The sequence below is a fragment of the Octopus bimaculoides genome, chromosome 2 (assembly GCF_046866305.1).
Source record: "Octopus bimaculoides isolate indiv1 chromosome 2, ASM4686630v1, whole genome shotgun sequence".
Taxonomy (NCBI): Eukaryota; Metazoa; Mollusca; class Cephalopoda; order Octopoda; family Octopodidae; genus Octopus; species Octopus bimaculoides.
Genome location: NC_142929.1, coordinates 187,488,252 through 187,508,102, shown reverse-complemented (window position 1 = coordinate 187,508,102; position 19,851 = coordinate 187,488,252). Strand labels below are relative to the sequence as shown.

At 37.2% G+C, this 19,851-nt stretch overlaps 1 protein-coding gene across 6 annotated transcripts in view; it reads right to left on the bottom strand.

The window, feature by feature from the left end:
* The window catches only part of LOC106872595 (uncharacterized), a 156,546-nt gene that overhangs the window by 67,934 nt on the left and 68,761 nt on the right, over positions 1 to 19,851 (bottom strand). For all 6 annotated transcript variants that reach the window (XM_089348191.1, XM_089348193.1, XM_089348195.1 and 3 more), the window contains exons 12-16: positions 17,103 to 17,160; positions 15,563 to 15,589; positions 13,621 to 14,398; positions 4,187 to 4,482; positions 3,217 to 3,336 (exon numbers count right to left, since the gene is read on the bottom strand). In XM_089348191.1, coding sequence (XP_089204317.1) covers positions 3,217 to 3,336; positions 4,187 to 4,482; positions 13,621 to 14,398; positions 15,563 to 15,589; positions 17,103 to 17,160 — 1,279 coding nt within the window. The remainder of the gene's footprint in view (positions 1 to 3,216; positions 3,337 to 4,186; positions 4,483 to 13,620; positions 14,399 to 15,562; positions 15,590 to 17,102; positions 17,161 to 19,851) is intronic.

The window sequence follows — 19,851 nt, the reverse complement described above, 5'->3', positions numbered from 1 at the left end:
TATTTTGATTTTCTGAAATGGTTACTTTTATTCATCACTTAAAGCCATGTCACTTTGACAAGGTTTTCACCTTAAAAATCATCACATAGAACTCTTTCATTTGAACACAATTGTTGTATAGTTTTCTTTTACAATAGCCGAGATATTTTGATTCAAAGTCAATTTTGGAAGTTATTTTCATCACTTAGTTACATTACATTTTTCTGAGCTTATAATTTTTAACAAGGTTTTCAACAAATGATTCTTCTCAAAGAGCAAATTTTTTTAAAACCCAATTAATTAATACTTTTCTTTTAAAATAACTGAGATATTCTTACTCAAAAATCAATTTTTCACCTTACTCTCCATTTTTGATCCTACATATTTTGATCTAACTTTTTTTTAATGAATCATCATCATCATCACCATCGTCATCGTTTAACGTCCGCTTTCCATGCTGGCATGGGTTGGACGGTTTGACTGAGGACTGGCGAGCCTGAAGGCTGCACCAGGCTCCAATCTGATCTGGCAAAGTTTAAACACTAAAGGGCTAACTATATGCTGTAATATGGTTAAGTGAGCAATCTAAAATTTTGATTTGTTGTGGAAATATCCTATGTGAAAGTGAATTAGAAAAAAAACAAAAGGCAAATAGCTAGTATTAGCACACCAATATCCTACTGACCTCAACAGTGAAAATTTGGCAAAAATACATGTCAGTAAATATAACCAGTTTCAAACAAACAGAACTGAAGCTTATAGAATTGCTAAATTTATTAGCACTCTCACTGCAAAATTAAATCTCATAGTTATTCAGGTAATAATGTTAAATATCTACTAAAAGATGGAATTGGTATTTTCTGCAAGTCTCATTGTCTGAATAAACTTGATATATTACAACAAAAAATAAGTTCAAACATGACATTCCTCAACAAAAGATAGACCAGTATGTAAAACTGCTCCTGTATATACATCCTGTATATACATCCTGTGCGGGTGGCACATGAGATGCACCATTTTGAGCGTGGCCGTTGCCAGTACCGCCTGACTGGCTCCTGTAGGATTTTCGAGCGAGATCGTTGCCAGTGCCCCTGGACTGGCTTGTGCGGGTGGCACATAAAAGACACCATTTCGAGCGTGGCCGTTTTCGTGCGGGTGACACGTAAAAGCACCCACTACACTCTCTGAGTGGTTGGCGTTAGGAAGGGCATCCAGCTGTAGAAACTCTGCCAAATCAGACTGGAGCCTGGTGTTGCCATCCGGTTTCACCAGTCCTCAGTCAAATCGTCCAACCCATGCTAGCATGGAAAGCGGACGTTAAACGATGATGATGATGATGATGATGACATCCTGTATATACATCTGCTTTCTGCAGTAAGAGGGTTAATGGACTACAAAATTTGTGAAATATGTCTAAGTATTTGTGTTTAGTTAAGTATTATTACCAGAAAGATCTTTAAGTGAACTTAAATATAGCAAAAATTTATTAAGTTCTACCATGTCTCAAATCCACCTTGTCAATTTAGCAAGACTTGACATAAAATTGCCAGGAAAAGGAATTTCAATAGTATTATAAGAAATTTTGCTGAAGAAAAAAATCAGTAAAGTTAATTTCATTTGCCTCATATTTCTGCTTTGTATAAATTAGATTGTTATCTGATCATCCTGGTTCACAGGGAATAAATCATATATGAAAGTTTGCCAGTGGTCATATCGGAGATTATTTTCATATCCCCTTTTCCGTGCTTGCATGGATCAGACAGAATTTGTTGAGGTAAATTCTCCATAGTGAGATGCCCTTCCTGTCACCTGTTCACACATATTTCCAAGCAAGTTAATATTTACCCTGATTAGTTACATTTTCACACTAAATTGGAACTGGAAGACACCACTTGTCTGCTAGTGATACTTGCTTATACCTATCACACAATGTCAAGACTAGGTGATACTAACATACACACTCAGCCATATCTATCAAGTTCCACACACACTCATATATATATTTTCCTTTTACTTGTTTCAGTCATTTGACTGTGGCCATGCTGGAACACCACCACACACAGTGGGACTGAACCTGAAACCATGTGGTTGGGAAGCAAGCTTCTTACCATACAGCCACTCCTGCACATACATATATATATATATATATATATATATATATATATATATATTTAGTCATTTGACTGCAGCCATGCTGGACCACCATCTTTTAATCAAAGAAATCAACCTCAGGACTTATTCTTTGTAAGCCTAGTACTTATTATATTGGTCTCTTTTGCTGAACCACTAAGTTACAGGGACATAAACATACCAACATCGGTTGTCAAGTGATGGTGGTGGGGGACAAACACAGACACACAAACATATACACACACACACATATATATATATATATATATATATATATATATATATATATATATCAAAAATTTAAATAAGAGTTTTGACGCTAAATCCATATATATTAAAGTTTATTACCTATGTAAACATTTCTGTATAAGGTCACATTCAACCCTTAATTCAAGTTAAATAAGTAAATTACCTTACACACATCCTCAGGGTAAAAAGTAAACACCAAAAAAAATTTATAATCTCTAAGGTGTTTTTGGTGTTTACTTTTTACCCTGAGGATGTGTAAGGAAATTTACTTACTTAACTTGAATTAAGAGTTGAATGTGACCTTATACAGAAATGTTTACATAGGTAATAAACTTTAATATATATGGATTTAGCGTCAAAGCTCTTATTAAAATTTTTGGTATATAACCAAGGAGATCGATTCATAAGGAGTTTACTATAGACCTTTGTGGATGAATTTTAGATATTTTGGTAACAATTACATGTTTTATCTTACCAATACATTTGGTAGATATCATTATATGAACATATATATATATATATATATATATATATATATATATATATATATATATACACACACAACAGGCTTCTTTCAGTTTCTGTCTACCAAATCCACCCACAAGCCTTTGGTTGGCCCTAGGCTATAGTAGAAGACACTTGCCCAAGGTGCCATGCAATGGGACTGAACTTGGAACCATGTGGTTGGTAAGCAAGTTCCTTACCACACACCCACTCCTGCACCCACATATATATATATAATGTATTTGTATCAGTTTCTGCCAACCAAATCCACTCACAATTCTTTGATAATTAAAAAATTATTGACATTTCATATAACACTTCAGCCATCTTTCCTTTAGAATGTCATTTACTTACTTTTTGATGGCTCATCTAAATGAGCAACAAGTCGTTGTGTAGGTGTTGGTGCAGCACGGCTTGATAGGAAAGACCTCTTAAAGAATTTTTCACGTGATTTATCCGGTTTCTTGAAAGCATCTGTTGAATTCCATGTAAAATTTGAATAACTCATATGATGAAGGGATGTTATGCTTGTAATTATATCAATTGGGGCAGGGAGGAGCATAAAGAACTTTTGACCTTATAAATGTTATTATTAGTCCACGAGGATTCAAAATGTTTGGTCTACATAAGAGGTTAATAATCAAAAATACACAGCTAATCAAAGATGCACAGCTGCTGAGATAAGCATCAAAACATGATTCTGAAAGAACTTTATCCTTTAATTATCTGAAAGTGTCTTTTCTTTATGAAACATTTAAAATTATTAATTCCATAAACCAAATTGTAATAATAGAGTATAGAACTTCCTGTGGCAAACAGTTGTCATTACTGACGACTGGTTAAATGCTTCATTCCAGTTTCTGAAACATTAAACAAATGGGACAAAATTCCCACTGAATAGGACATCAGTCTGTCTCAGATAACTAAGCAAATACATAAACTTCACAGTACTGTCACTGCTTAAGGCAGTGAACTATATCCATGGGTGTTTATTTATAGCTAAGTGAACAGGACAGTATATTGCTGATGACTCGACATGAAGCTATGATCTAAAAAATGCTTCACATAAGCATTATAACATCTGATGAATTATTCCAGTTTGATGACATGAAAGCAGATGATATGTTTTCCTGGCTAAGCATCTCTCTATAGCAGGTAATATTCTACAGATCTAGTATTTATTTCTCCCTAAAGTTAGATGAAGAATAAGACATTCTGCCCAGAAACACAATGAAATTATTGCAATAGTAAGTAGTCAATATGATTAACCATTAACTAATCTCCCTTTAGTAATTATTTAAATGGTTAGTAAATAATTCCTTACCACTAACTAAATATCCTGGTACTTTTTTTGGTTCATAATCTGGTATACTGGGTGGTCTGGGTTTTTCACGTTTAACAACTTTCTTCTCAGTCTCTTCTGGGGGAGCTTCTCCCCTTTGCTGAGCTTTATGTCTCAAAGCCTTGTGGATCTTATACATTTTAATAGGTACTGAGAATATAGAATTAGTAAGTGATTTCCGAATCATGTCTGTAGGGTGGTGAAAGGATACATCATCATCATCGTAAACATCACTTTCCAATCCTTGTGAGAAATTTTTTGAAGCTAACGCTTTTTTCCTATGTTAAAGAAGAACAAAATTGGAGAGAGAATGTATATTTTTAACAGAAATATTTTGTTTTAGAACAAATACATAAATAGTTAAATTATTATTAATTTTTTCTTTGCAATAATGAGTTAGACAGAAATTAATCTGACCTAAATACATGAATATTATAAAAACATTCTTTATTGCCAAGCAAAACACTTCACGCAATATCACAGAATTGACTAGTAAAAGAGTAATCCAGGATTCACTCACAAATAACTAAAAAGAATTTTAGAATGTACAAAGAGAAGTTTTTAAAAAAATGATAATTTTAGCTGAGCAAGATAGTAAAATACTAAGCCAAAGTAAAACGGGACAGGTAACACTACAACACAACAAACTGATACTAATGATACTGCCAATCCACCACCAAATAATAATGATAATAATAACGATGATGATAAAAGGGAAACAGAAAATTTGTTAATAGCAACACAAGATCAGGCATTGAGGACTAAGAGGATAAAAGCTAAGATAGACAAAAGATCAGATAGATTCCCAATGTAGATTATGTAAATTAAAAGAGAGTGTTACTCATATAGTTAGTGAATGCAGTATGCTGGCACAAAAAGAATACAAGAAGGCATGGCAACACAGGAAGAATAATCCACTGGGAGTTTTGTAGAAAGCTAGGATTTGACCATACTGATTGATATGTGGTATGAACATGAACCTAGTAAAGTGCTGGAATATAAGATATATAAAATGTTGTGGGATCTTGACATTCAAACAAACAGAGCAGTAGAAGCTAGAAGGCCTGATTTAGTGGTGGTAGTAGTAGTAGTAGTAGTAGTAGTAGTAGTAGTAGTAGTAGTAGTAATAGTAGTAGTAGTAGTAGTAGTGGTGGTGGTGGTGGTGGTGGTGGTGGCGGCGGTGGGGTGGCGGTAGTAGTAGTAGTAGTGGACAAAGAGAATAGAAAGTGCCAGGTAATTAACTTTACAATCCCAAATGATGAAAAAGTCAAAATGAGAGGTATGGAGAAAATAAGAAAGTACCTGGCCCTAGCCATTGAGTTACAGAAACTATGGAAAGTGAAGGTAAAATGTATCCCTGTAGCAATAGGGGCATTAGGAACTATTCCTAAAGATTTGAACAGATGAACAGAGGAAATAGGCATAAAACCTAGTTTAGTACACCTGCAAAAAACATTATTATTAGGGACAGCTAGGATACTTGTGAAAGTTCTTGGCATCTAAGGTTACTTGTTGTAGCCCAATGTGAGGAATTTTTCTTTTCCAACAGTCTAATCTGTTGTGCATGAATGAAATAATAATAATAATAATAATAATTCTTCCTAATTTTAGCCCAAGGCCAGCAATTTTCAGAGGAGTAGAAAGCCAATTACATTGACCTCGGTGCTCAACTAGTACTTATTTTATCAATGCCAAATGGAAGAAAAGCAAAGTTGACTTCAGTGGTATTCGAACTCAGAACATAAAGAGTCGGAAAAATTCCTCAAGGCATTTTGTTTAGGCATGGTAACAAGACTGCAAGCTCGCTACCTCAGTATTAAAAGAGAAGAAAAATAATACTGATAATCCTTTCTACTATAGGTACAAGGCCTGAAATTTACGAGGTGAGGATAGATGATTACATCAGCCCCAATTATTAACTGGTACTTATTTTATCATTCCCAAAATGATGAAAAGCAAAGTTAACCTCAGTGGAATTTGAACTCAGAATGTAAAGATAGACAAAATACCACTAAGCATTTTGTCCAGCATGCTAATGATTCTGCCAGTTCACTATCTTTATGATGATGATGATGATGATGTCTTCTGGGATTTTCCAATCAACACTAACAGAATGATCCAGGCTAACTGACCAGACATAATTATTAAAGACGAGGCAGAAAATAGACTAATAGATATGAATATTCCCACTGATAAAAATATATCTGTAAAGGAATTTAACAAAGCAAGTAAATGTAAGGACATGGAAATTGAAATACAAAAGATGCAAATTGAAGAGAGACTAAAGAGAAATAGAGTTTTACAGGGAATTAAATAAGACTACACTATAGTGAGAAACTTGGTAAAATTAAAATAAAGAGACAAATATTTCAAGAGAATAATGCATCCCCTTTACAATATAAAATCAGTCTTATTCCTGTAAGCCATACATTAAAAAACAAAAAGGCAAAAACTAGATATGGATTTGGAAAAGCAGAGCAAATCAATCAGCTATTAATTATGGATGCTTGAAATTATTGGGTAGAAATGAAAGGCAACATGACACATTGGTAAACAGTGTAAGAGTATTTAGTGAAGACATAAGAATGGAATTAACAGCTATGATATCCTTCCCAAGAAAATGGAAATTATAAGAACACATGCAATCAAAAGACAGAGATACAGAGAAAATATCAACCATTATATGAATTTGTGATAGAAGAGGCTCTAATCCACTTAATATCTATGTATAAGGAAGGAAATGACACAGGGACTGTACAAAACTTTGAGATATGGCAAAATTGCCTTAACTATACACTAGCAATTGCATAAAACATGCAATCTAGAACACCCGGGAAGGTGGTATGACCGTGGAACCATGAAACTTGTTGAAATGAACAGGTAAATGTTTCATGGACATGAAAATCCAGATAAAGAATTGGGATATTCAATACAGAATATCATTGTACTTAGAGAAAGATACTAGAGCTTGTAAGAAAATAGATATAACCTACCCACTGGATACTGGGATAAAAGGAAAAGAAAATGAATAGCTAGATAAATTCCAGGACCTAAATTGGGAACCAAAAAGGTTTTGCAACTACAGACAGTTAAATACTAATCCTTTTATAATAGGTTACTAGGTACAGCATTTGAAAATATCACCAAATGATCTTCTGTGATCAGAATAACCATTAATTTTTTAACACGACAGAAAGTGTGTTTCCTTAGTACGGTTAAACATACTGGATGGTTGAAGACATAGGATGTGACAATGTTCAGCAAACAGAGCCAACAGATTCAGTATTGCTATGCAAATACTAACACTAATTATCATTATTAAAGCAGTGAGTTGGCAGAATCATTAGCACTCCAGACAAACCACTTTGAGATTTACATTCTGAGTTTAAATTCCAACCAAATGAACTTTGCCTTTCATCCTTTTGGGTTCAATAAAATAAGTACCACTTGAGCATTGGAGTCAATGTAATTGACTAGCCCTCAACCTCAAAATTTGAGGTTTTGTGCCTATAGTAGAGAGGAATATTATTATTGTTATTATATTTTACTTCTCAGAGTTCTGTCTTACTTGTTCCAGTTAATTCTGTGAGAGCAGACAGCAACCTGTTGTCAAAGGTCTCACAGAATCACTTAAAGTCTCTTTCCACGAATTATAAGACTTGGTACCTAGATGTATTGTGAAAGATACTCAACACCCAAGTGTCAATCTCAAAATCTTCGCTATCCCCAACAGAGCAAATTTTGTGCATGCTCTACCCTCTTGCCAATACCAATTTCTTCAACATATTTCTCAAAATTAGTTGTTAGTACTCCGAGTGTCCCCACAACAACTATGATGACCGATACTCTTTTCATTGCCCACATTCTTGCAACTTCACCTTTTAGTAACTTGTATTTTCCCACCATTTCCAGGTTTTTGTTACCTACGCATTCATCCTCAGGTATGGCAATACCTGTAATCTTAGTTTCCTCTTCCCTTTTATTCACTGCAACAATGTCTGGTCATTGGGCATCTATTAGAAAGTCACATTGGATTGTAAAATCTCACAAGATCTTATATTCATTATTCTCAGTGACACTTTCTGATTCATGTTCATACCATTTCCATGTTCTTCCAAGACAGTACTTCTTACACAATCTCCAGTGAGCAAACTTCGCCACATTATCGTTCCTCTTTTTATATTCCTTTGGGCCAATTTGCTACACTCACTCACAGCGTGTGATATTGTTTCAATTTTGCTGCCACGCATCCTACAAAGGGGTGATTCACTGCTCATATCTATTTGAAACTTGATGTAATCAGTTCTTTTTCTTCTCCTTCTTCTACTTCTTCTTCTTCTTATTATTATTATATTTCAAAAAGCTGGCTGGATTATTTACAAGTCAAACAAAATGCTTAATGGCATTTCTTGAGACTCTTCACATTCTGAGTTCAAATCCTGCTAAAATCAACTTTGCCTTTCAATGTCGATAAGATAAAATATCAGTCAAATACTTGGGGACTCAATGTAATCAACTAAACTCCATCCTCAAAAAGTGATGACCTTGTACCAAAGTTTGAAACAATTATCATTATTATTATTATGCACAAAGCCACAAATTGGAAGGGAATATTTATTGAATTAAATTGACTTCATAGCTGGAGTTAACCCTCTCAGACCTGGGCCACTGTGTCTAACTTTATCTTCCATTTGGGCTCCTCAGCAAAAAAAAAAATTATAATTGCATATATAGCTCAAGAGTAATGATTGCAGGCAAACTAATGGACAGAATCGGCTGTGTGTATGTGTGTCATTCATTATTGCTTTACCAGGAATCTGGCAGCAATGATATTTAACCTATTCCTGCTACAGTGTGGGTGGAGGCGCAATGGCCCAGTGGTTAGGGCAGCGGACTCGCGGTCATAGGATCGTGGTTTCAATTCCCAGACTGGGTGTTGTGAGTGTTTATTGAGCGAAAACACCTAAAGCTCCACGAGGCTCTGGCAGGGGATGGTGGCGAACCCTGTTGTACTCTTTCACCACAACTTTCTCTCACTCTTACTTCCTGTTTCTGTTGTGCCTGTAATTCAAAGGGTCATGCCTTGTCACACTGTGTCACGCTGAATATCCCCGAGAACTACGTTAAGGGTACACGTGTCTGTGGAGTGCTCAGCCACTTGCACGTTAATTTCACGAGCAGGCTATTCCGTTGATCAGATCAACTGAAACCCTCGACGTCGTAAGCGACGGAGTGCCAACAACAATACAGTGTGAACATGGCATGGCAATTTATTTTGTTCTAACCTTTGTGATATTTCCAGTGACACTATTTTGTCTTCTATTGCTGATCTTTCTGTCTGTTATTGACCTTGACAATTTGAAAGGCAAAGTGAACATCAGGGGAATTTGAACCCAGAATGTAGGAAACTGGAAGAAATACTGGAAAGCATTGTACCCAGTACTTTACTTTATTAACATCAAAACAATGCACCTACAAACAATGCAGAGGAAGACACAAAAGACCTCTTCTTCTTCCAGTTACAGACTGTGGTAGACAGAATTCCCAGAAGAGACATGTTGATTCTTATGGAAGACATGAATGCCAAAGCTGGAAGTGACAATAGTGGAAGAGAGAGAGAGAGAGTGATGGGAAGAAATGGCCTTGGAGTGTTGAATGAAAACGGGGAACTCCTAGCTGATTTCTGTGCAGTCAACGAACTTACTATTGGAGGCACCCTCTTCCCACACAGATGTTGCCATAAAGCCACCTGGGTATCACCAGATCAGTAGACAGAAAACCAGATCGACCATATCACAGTCCGGCAATGTTGGAGGAGTTCACTTCAAGATGTGAGAGCCAAGCAAGGAGCAGATATTGGATCGGACCACCACTTGATGATAGTGAAACTCAAGGTGAAGCTTTCAACAAGGAGAAGACAGACAAACCCATGGTTGAAATTTGATGTTCAGAAACTGAAAAAAGAAGAGTCAAAACAGGCTTTCCAGTTGGTTCTCCACAATCGATTTGAAGCCCTACAGAGGAGGCAGAGGCAACTGTGGAACAATCCTGGACAAATTTGAAGGAGGCTACAGTTGGAATGTGCAAAGAGGCTCTGAGAAGACGACTAATGAACAGGCAGCCTTGGATAAGTGACAAGACTTGGCAGAAGGTGAAGGAGAGGAAGATGCTGAAGCAGGAGTTGAACCAAGCCAGAACCCATCAGCAGAAGCAGGCTGTTGCCAGTAAGTATAGTGAGGTGGTGAGAGAAGTCAAGAAGAAACTAAGGAGAGACAGAAGAACATACTTCAATGAAGTGGCCGACGAAACGGAAACAGCAGCGAGGAAAGGAGACTTGATGGCACTATATGCAACAATAAGGTAACTGAGTGGAAGGAGAGGCAACCCCGTCAGACCAGTAAAGGACAAGGCTAACTTCCATTGAGGACCAACTGATGAGATGGAAGGAACACTTCAGAGAAACACTTAACCACTCTCCACCTCAAGATCCGCCAGAATCGGGGCCAGAGATCCCACTCATTATCCAGATTGGAGAAATCACCAAGCCAGAAATCCACAAAGCCGTGAAGAGCTTAAAGAATGGAAAGGCGGCAGGAGTGGACAGCATACCAGCAGAGGCACTGAAGGCAGGAGGAGAAGAGATGATCGATCATATGCACCATGTGCTGAACCTGGTATAGACAACAGAGAAGATCCCAACCGACTGGAAGAAGGGTCTTTTGGGGAAGCTGCCAAAGAGTGGGGATTTATCACAATGTGAAAAGAGGAGGGGAATTACCTTGCTTTCCATTCCAAGCAAAGTCCTTACAAGAATCATCCCGGAGCGATCGAAAGATACCATTGAGAAGCAACTCAGAGATGAACAGGCAGGTTTCAGAAAGGAGAGATCATGCACGGACCAGATTGTGACGCTCGGAGTCATCGTGGAGCAGACAATGGAATGGCAAACGCCACACTATGTGTGCTTCGTCGACTTTGAAAAAGCATTTGACAGCGTAGACAGGCAGACAATCTGGGACATCTTACGACACTATGGTGTGCCAGAGAAGATCGTGGGCATTATTTTCTTGCCAGGTCATCCATGATGGGAGATTGCTGGAGGAATTCAGGGTCAGCACGGGAGTCAGGCAGGGCTGTTTGTTGTCACCGCTCCTGTTCCTCGTCGTGCTGGACTAGGTCACCAGGACGGCCTATGCTACCTCCGGGAAAGGTATTCAGTGGACACTGATGAACAAGCTGGAGGACTTGGACGACGCAGATGATCTTGCGCTACTGTCATATCGCCAGCAAGACATGCAAGATAAGGTAGACTACTTGAGAGAAACTTCACAGCGAGTGGGCTTGAGGATCAGCTGGGAAAAGACAAAAGTGCTGCGTATCAACAACAAGCAGGAAGGGCCAATCACAACTGAGGGGCCACCTGTGGAGGATGTTAGTGAGTTTGTTTGTCTTGGCAGCAAGATCAGCAAATCAGGTGGATCAGACGAGGACATCACTGCAAGAAGCAAGAAGGCTTGGCAAGCCTTCGCTATTCTTTGGCCAGTATGGAAGTCCACTACCATCTCAACTCAAACTAAACTCTGCTTATTTAGTTCAAACGTAAAATCTGTGCTTTTGTATGACTCTGAAACATAAAGAGCCACCTGCAGCAACTACAAGAAGATCCAGACCTTCATCAACAAATGTCTCAGGCAGATCCTCCATCTGAAGTGGTCTGACAGAGTGCCAAACACCAACCTGTGGGAAAGGGCCAACCAGGAGCCCATACATGTTCAGATTAGATGAAGGAAATGGAGATGGATCGGACACACACTGCGGAAAGAACCCTCAATGTGACACGGCAAGCACTTGACTGGAACCAGCAGGAGAAAAGGAAGCGAGGACACCCGAAGCAGACATGGAAGTGGAGCATTTTGGACGAGCTCAGGACCACCGGCCTGACATGGGAAGCAGCCAAGAAACACACCAATGACCGCAAAAAGTGGAAAATAACTGTTGAGGCCCTATGCTCCACAAGGGGAAAAAAGGATTAAGAGAGAAAACAATGAAAGGCTAATTTGATCTTGACAGAATTTGAACTCAAAATATAAAAAGCCAAAAGAAATACTACAAGGTATTTTTTCTGACACTAACTTTTCTGCCAATCCACACAATTCATAATAATAATAATGATTTCAAATTTTGGCACAAGGCCAGGAATTTTGGGGGAGGAGTATGTCAATTAGATCAGCCTCATTATTCATCTGATTTATTTCATCAACCCCAAAAGGATGAAGGACAGAGTCAACCTTGGCAGAATTTGAAATCAGAACAGATGAAATGCCACTAACCATTTCTCCCAGTATGCTAATAGTTCTGCCAGCTCACTGCCTTAATAATAATCTTTTCTGCTATAGGCACAAGGCCAGCAATTTTAGGGGCAGGGGCTAGTTGATTACATTGACCCCAGTGCTCAACTAGTATTCATTTTATCGACTCCACAAGAATGAAAAGTAAAGTCAACTTCAACGGCAGCCGTGTTTGAACTCTGAATGCAAAAACAGATGAAATGCCACTAAACATTTTGCCCAGCTTGCTAACAATTCCATCAGCTCACCCACCTTAGTCTGCTGACAGTGAGTAGATGACACTTTCTATCCATTATACCTAGCAAATTAAGCTGAGAGTTTTCAGCAAAATAACAATAATAATAATGGTTTCAAATTTTGCCACAAGTGCAGCAACTTTGGGGGAAGGGATGAGTCAATATCATTTGCCAGTACTTATTTTATCGAACCCAAAAGGATGAAAGGTTAAGTCAATCTCAGTGGAATTTGAACTCAGAATATAGCAACAGGTGAAATACCACTAAGTATTTTGTCCAGCATGCTAACGATTGGCTTCCAGCTCACTGCCTTGGATAATAATAATAATGATGATGATGATAGGGGTGGTGGTGATGATGTTAATGATCCTTTCTAGTGGAAGCACAAGGCCTCAAATTTGGGGGAAGGGATTAAGTCGATTACATCAACCCCAGTATGTAACTGGTACTTAATTTATCGACTCCAAATGGATGAAAGGCAAAGTCAACCCCGGTGGCATTTGAACTCAGAATGTAAAGGCAGTCAAAATACCACTAAGCATTTCACCTGGCATACTAACGATTCTGCCAGTTCACCGCCTTGGATAATAATAATAATAATAATAATAATAATAATAATAATAATAGGGGCAACAACAGCAATAATAATTATTTCTAAGATAGATACAAGGCCTGAAATTTGAGGCGGGGGAAATTAGCCAGTTACATTGATTCCAGTACTTGACAGACATTTTATTTTGTGGAACCCGGAGGGATGAAAAGCAAACCTGATCTTGGTGGGATTTGAACAACTTGTTATGCTAATGTTTTGTCTAGATCCCAAAAATCTTACCATTCTGCATCTCTTGCTGAACTCTGAACATCTTCCACATATTCCAAACCCTCAATTTCTTCTGCTGACAATCTTTCAAATCCTTCTTTCTCAGCCAAAAGTCGATCTTCATCCGTCCCAGCCATTATTTCAGCTCTTTCCCTCATTAATTCTTCAGCTTCTTCCTTTGTCAAACTCTCCATTTCTTCCCTTGTCAAACTCTCAACTTCTTCCCTTGTCAAACTCTCAACTTCTTCCCTTGTCAAACTCTCAGCTTCCTCATCTACTGAACTAGGTATTTGTGCTGCTAATCTCTTTCTTTTTTCTTTATTCAATTTTAAAGCCATTTCAGTTTCCAGATTCTTTGCTTCAAGCTCTGCAAGTCTTGCCTCCTCTTCTTCTGTCAGCCCTTCCAATTCTGTTTTCTGAAGCAAATGTTCAATGTCTGCCAGTGTTAATTTTCTGGATTCCTTCTGTGCTAATATTTCCTCATCTATTGATAATATTTCTGCTTTTTTTCTTTCTAATTCTTCTTTCTCTGTTGTTTCTATTTGTACTTTTCTTTCTTTTTCAGATATTTTTCCTTTATAATCTTTTTGTTTTCCTTTTTCCATTGCTACTAATTTTACTTCTTTTTTTCCTGGTTTCTGAATTCCTTTTGTCCTTTCCTTGTCTTCCCCTGCTGTTTTTCTCTCTTTTGATTTAGCAGAGTCAACTTCTGTTCCAGTTCCCGCAAAAGGTTTTTGATCAGGACCTCCTTCGGCTTTGACCTTGGTTTTTGTCATTTGAGATTCAATACCTAAATAGGAAATATAAATGTGTAAAAGGTAAACAATGAAGAGGTCTCAATATATCCTCCTACACACTACTCGACAAACAAACCAGAAAGTCTCAATATGGTCATTTGTTCTGTTAAAAATAGCTGTCAAATTTCTCTCAAATTACATCCAACCATTTTTAGAAAAAATGTGAAGATAAAATGGTCTTAGATGCACCATACCTGAAAATAGGATAAGATGATCATGACTGGAATGTTTTCAAGTGTAGATTCACTTGATCAGAGCTAACCAGAGCTCAAGAACAATGACTGACATGGAAAAAAAAACCCACGAGATAATTCTTATCCCAGCTGCTATTTATTTTGTTTACAGAATGAGAAGAATAGTATGAGGGGGATGGACAGAAAGAAGTGATTTCAATAGTTTAGATATGTGATGAGAATAAATGGTGCTGTTTGGAAGATAGTATAGATGCAACATTGACTTTCAAGAGACTGATGCTTCAAAACCTCTTATAATCCACATTAATTTACACTAATGTCCAGGTGTCATCATCATCATCATCATCATCATCGTTTAACGTCCGCTTTCCATGCTAGCATGGGTTGGACGATTTGACTGAGGACTGGTGAAACCAGATGGCTACACCAGGCCCCGTGTCTGTATTTTATTTAATTCTTTAAAGAAATTTAATATTTGTTTAATTTAAAGTGTGTTGACCAAGGTGACCAACTCCAGTTCAGAAAATTCAGTAATCTAGAAAAGTTTTGAAACTAAAGATTCCTGAAAATTGATGTTGCACCTGTATTATGCAGAAAGACTATGTGGAGCAGCAGCTGCAGAGACAGGCTGCAAAAAGGAATTTAAGTAGTTTGGCATAACATATGAGAGGACTTTATTTATTGGTTTATGGTACTTGAACTAGAAGTAGGTCAAAAGACATACTGCCATAGAACTGTTGCAGCATTACAGTAGCATGTGAAAATAGTGAACTCCACCTGATGGCAAATGGTGGTAATTTTTTCAGTGCTCCCAAGTAAGTCCTACTGGACCTGCACTGATAGGTGACTACTGGTGAACTCACCAAACCAGTAGATGCTGATGGGTGTGACATACAACACAGAAAGTGCAAAGAAGTAAATAAAAAGAATTCAACAACTTTGAGAAGTTACTGAGAAACTTACCCCTTGACATTCTCTGTAATCTGCCAGCTGAAAATGTGATAGAATGCAACGCAGTGAGGACTAAAATGTGATTATGTACATTTATAATATTTATTACAGAGTAAGTCAGAGAGTAAAAGGAGAGCAACATGGTTTCAATAAGCAGCTAATGTTCTTGGGAAAGGTATGAATGTCACAATATTAAGATTTTCACTTCTCTACATATATGAAATATCTGTTTCGTTCCATTAATGTTATTAAAGTGTTCATAAATTTACAGATTGATACTACTTTGTGGTCTATTGAGAAAGACAGGAGACCACAAATAGAATAGTGAGAAAAGATGAAACAAGATTTCCTAATGGCTAGGATTTGAGTGACTCAGTCTAATCAAATGCATTTAAATTAGTTTTTAAATAGATTAAATACTGAAAGAATCATTCTTCCAAAAATATCCAACTGAAATAAATTTGCATAATAAAATAAATTTATATCCCAAGGTGCATGAATTTATTTTATTATGCAAAATTTATTGAATGAGAGGTTACTAACATAGGATTTATCTTCAAACAATGATTATCAAATGTATGTAGCTAATTCTGTCAAGTTGGAGTTGTTTAACTCAAGAAGAGCATCTTCCATCAACCACTTTGGTTCTAGTTGACTCTATATTTAACATGATTTAGTCAGCAGTACAGACAGTTCTCTTCACCTTTTCAGGTCTCAAAGACTAGTAAAGGAAAAAAAGGAAGAAACTGCAACACATGAACCTCGTTTGAATACTGTTAATAATGGAACTTCACATAAATCAAATAAATGGAGGTAGCAAATTAAAGCCACCACCCAAAAAACTTGTACAATCCATCTCACTGGTTTGCACACAATTTCTGTCTATTTAACTTCATCCAGAAGATTGGGGTTGCAATGAAGAGGTCCCCCTTGTCACTAGCCATTGAAAGGGTTGTCTTTGACTGCATAAGCACATAATATGACCTCTACATAAATTCTTGAGTTACGGTAAAATATGTTTTTCAAGTTTTATGCTATTTGGTTCAGTGCATTTTAGTGTTTTGAGCTCAAATTTGCAACAAGACCTACTTTGCCTTTTATTCTATCTTGTGAGAATAATTTTCTGTTCTCATTTAATCACAGAAGGAAGGTCAATGCCCATGACTCTTTCCAGAGCCTCTGAGAATAATGGTAGGAAGATTTAGGAACTGGTCTGAATGCTTGCAACAGAATATATTTCTCTAAAGGCACACAAGATCGAGATGGTAGTGTTTAACTGGGCAATGGACTAAATCTATCGTCCAAGAACTGGCACAGTCCTTTCAATAGGCTTTTCTAAAGTTTTCATCTACCAAATTTCACTTACAAGGCTCTGATAGAAAACATGAGATCCCTTGCAGTAGGATTAAACTCAGATACATACAGTTGTAAAGTAACTTCTTTCAAAAACAGCCATGTGTATATCAATTATCTATAATGCACTAGAATAACCTTAAAAGAAAACAACAAATATTTTAAGCTAAGAAAGAAATTACACACAAAATTTCATTACCTTCTCCGGACAATTGCTTCCTTGGTAGCTTTTGTCTAACTGCAACTTCCACTTTTGGCTTCAATTGTTAAAATAAACGATTAGTTGTTGGCTTTTATTGTTGTTGTTGTTGTTGTTGTTTTAATTCATAGCAAAATTGTGAGGAGGTTAGTAAGAGTTAAAATCAAGCTGAATCAACAAAATAGCAACCACCAATGAAACTCCTAAGAAGTCACTCCTTCTGTTACAAAACGTTAAAAAGAAAAAAATACTCTTTCAGTTCTCTCCCTTACATCTATAGTTTTACAAATACTATGATGATAATAGAAAAAAGTCAGGATGGTCAAAGTTGGAACCTCATTGATGACTGGTCTAAACAATAACAAAACAAAGAATTTAACTTTGGGGCTTTCAATAAGAGTCCTGCTAGCAATATCTCACCCAAATCAACTCCGTAGAAGTCAACCATGAAAATAACACATCTATAAAGGAAACAAGTTCTCCACAACTGTAATAGAAGGCATGTATAACCAGATAGCAGATAATTCACTTAAAACTAAACCAATAGATATATGCTCACAAAAATGAATAAGATGCCACAGAATTATGTAACATGAATCATATCATATGATGTCGTTATTTTCAGTACCAGGTCAATTTATCATCTGCTTCTAAGTTAGAATGTCACCAGATTATTTCAGTCTGTTATTCTTGTTTCACTTAGCATTGTTTAGTTTTCAGTTTAAATTGTACACATGAAAGGTAATTGTTTCTTAATTCTAGGAGTCAAGTAGGTACCAAACAGCTATAAGAAGGGACTTGCAGAGTGATTTGCACTGGTTTTGTTTAATACAGAATGCAACAAGTTAGCACTGTTTTATTCAAAAAGCCTACCCATTGACATGGTTACCTGGAAGCTCATCTATTCAGAGAAAGGTAAAAAAACAAAGTTGTTGATGCAGAAATATATCATTATCATTTAATGTCCACTCTGTGCTTCATGGGTTGGATGTTTCAACAGAATTCATTGAGTCAAAGAACCACATCATGCTCCAGTGTCTGTTTTGGCATGGTTTCAACAGCTGAAACTCCTTTCTAATGCCAACCACTTTACAAAGTGTAAAGTGTGCTTTTTACATGGTACCAGAACTAGGGAGGTCACCATGAACTTGCAAGGCTAAGGGCTCAAAGTGTGTGTGTAGGACGGCTATAACTGAAGGAGAATTGTAGTGAGAGACAGTGTGGTGATTTTAGTCGAAGTGATGAAAAATGTATTATGAAATGAACTAATTTATAGTTATGAAGGGGTGGTAGTGGAGATAGTAACAGAGTAGTCACAATCATGGAAGGGTGTACTGAAAGAACAGGGGGAAAAGAAAGGATAAGGGTCTGTGGTTTGTGAGAAAGTGCGGGACAGGATGGAAGATGTGTGAGAAGGAAATATGAAACAATGAAAATAAATGAGGGTGGCAAGAGTCCAGTGAGAGCCATTGAAACAAAAGTGTAGGGATCAAGGGAGTGGGGTGTTAATGTGAAAGAAGCTGTAGAGAAGGGATACTGAGAGAAAAAGAAGAGAGGAAGTGATGGACAACAGTGAGTGCACAAGCAAGCATCATGATTGATAGGGTGACTGGGAAAAGTAAGGTGGTACAGGTAGCATGATGATGATGATGAACCAGTGTATTCTCTCATACATAAGTCTAGTGAAGGATGGGAAGAGGCAGAGCGATCAAGGGTGATATGCAGAGCAAGCATTTATAGTCTCCAAATTTTATTGGTGATAGGAGAGATAGGAGATAGCAGGATGAGATGATTGAAATGAATGGAGAGATGATTATAAGAGGTAAGGTATTCAACAGATATATAATGGGAAGGGTCAGCAAAGTGTGTCAGCAAATGTAGGTTTGGCAAGATACAAATATATATACACACATATACATATACTTCTAGGGAACCAACTGAACATTTTGTAAAATCTATTTCTGGCATGGACTTAGTGATTATTGCTTCTGTGTATCTGCACACAGTGTGTCTGCTTTCTCTGTTATCCTGTCTGTGATTCTATCGTATCACTTGTGTGTCCATAGCTTACACTAGGTACAGTATATGGATATCCTCCCTGCTTCTTTTTTTAGCAAGGGTACATAAATCCTTCTTTCCTGCTTACTAACACCTTAGTCTTAGCCAAGTTTACGTTGAATCCACTTTTGTTCTTTCATCATTTTAACATCTACTTTTCCATATTTGCCTGATTCAGATGGAATTTAAAGAAGCAGAATTTCTACAGCCATATGCTCTTCCTGTCACCAACCCTCACCTGTTTCCATGCAAGATAATATTTCATCATGATTAGATATGTCTTTACAGAAGATGGGAATAACACCACTTGTATTTTGCAATGTCAAGGTCTCTCTCTCTCTCTCTCTCTCTCTCTCACACACACACACACACGCACACTCACTGGGTGTTTTTCAAGTTTCATTCAACAAATCCACTCACAAGGCTTTGGTCAGCCCTGGGCTACAGCAGAAGACACTTGCCCAGGTACCATACAATGGAACTGAACCCAAAACCATGTGGTTTTGGGTACCATGCTAGCATGGGTTAGACAGTTTGACAAGAAGTGATGAGTCCAAGAAGTGTATCATGCTCCCATGCCTGTTTTGGCATGGTCGTCCATGGCTGAATACCCTTCCTAACACCAATCATATTTCATTGTATACCAGGTACTTTTTTTGTGACACCAGCACTAGTGAGATTGTCATGCAGC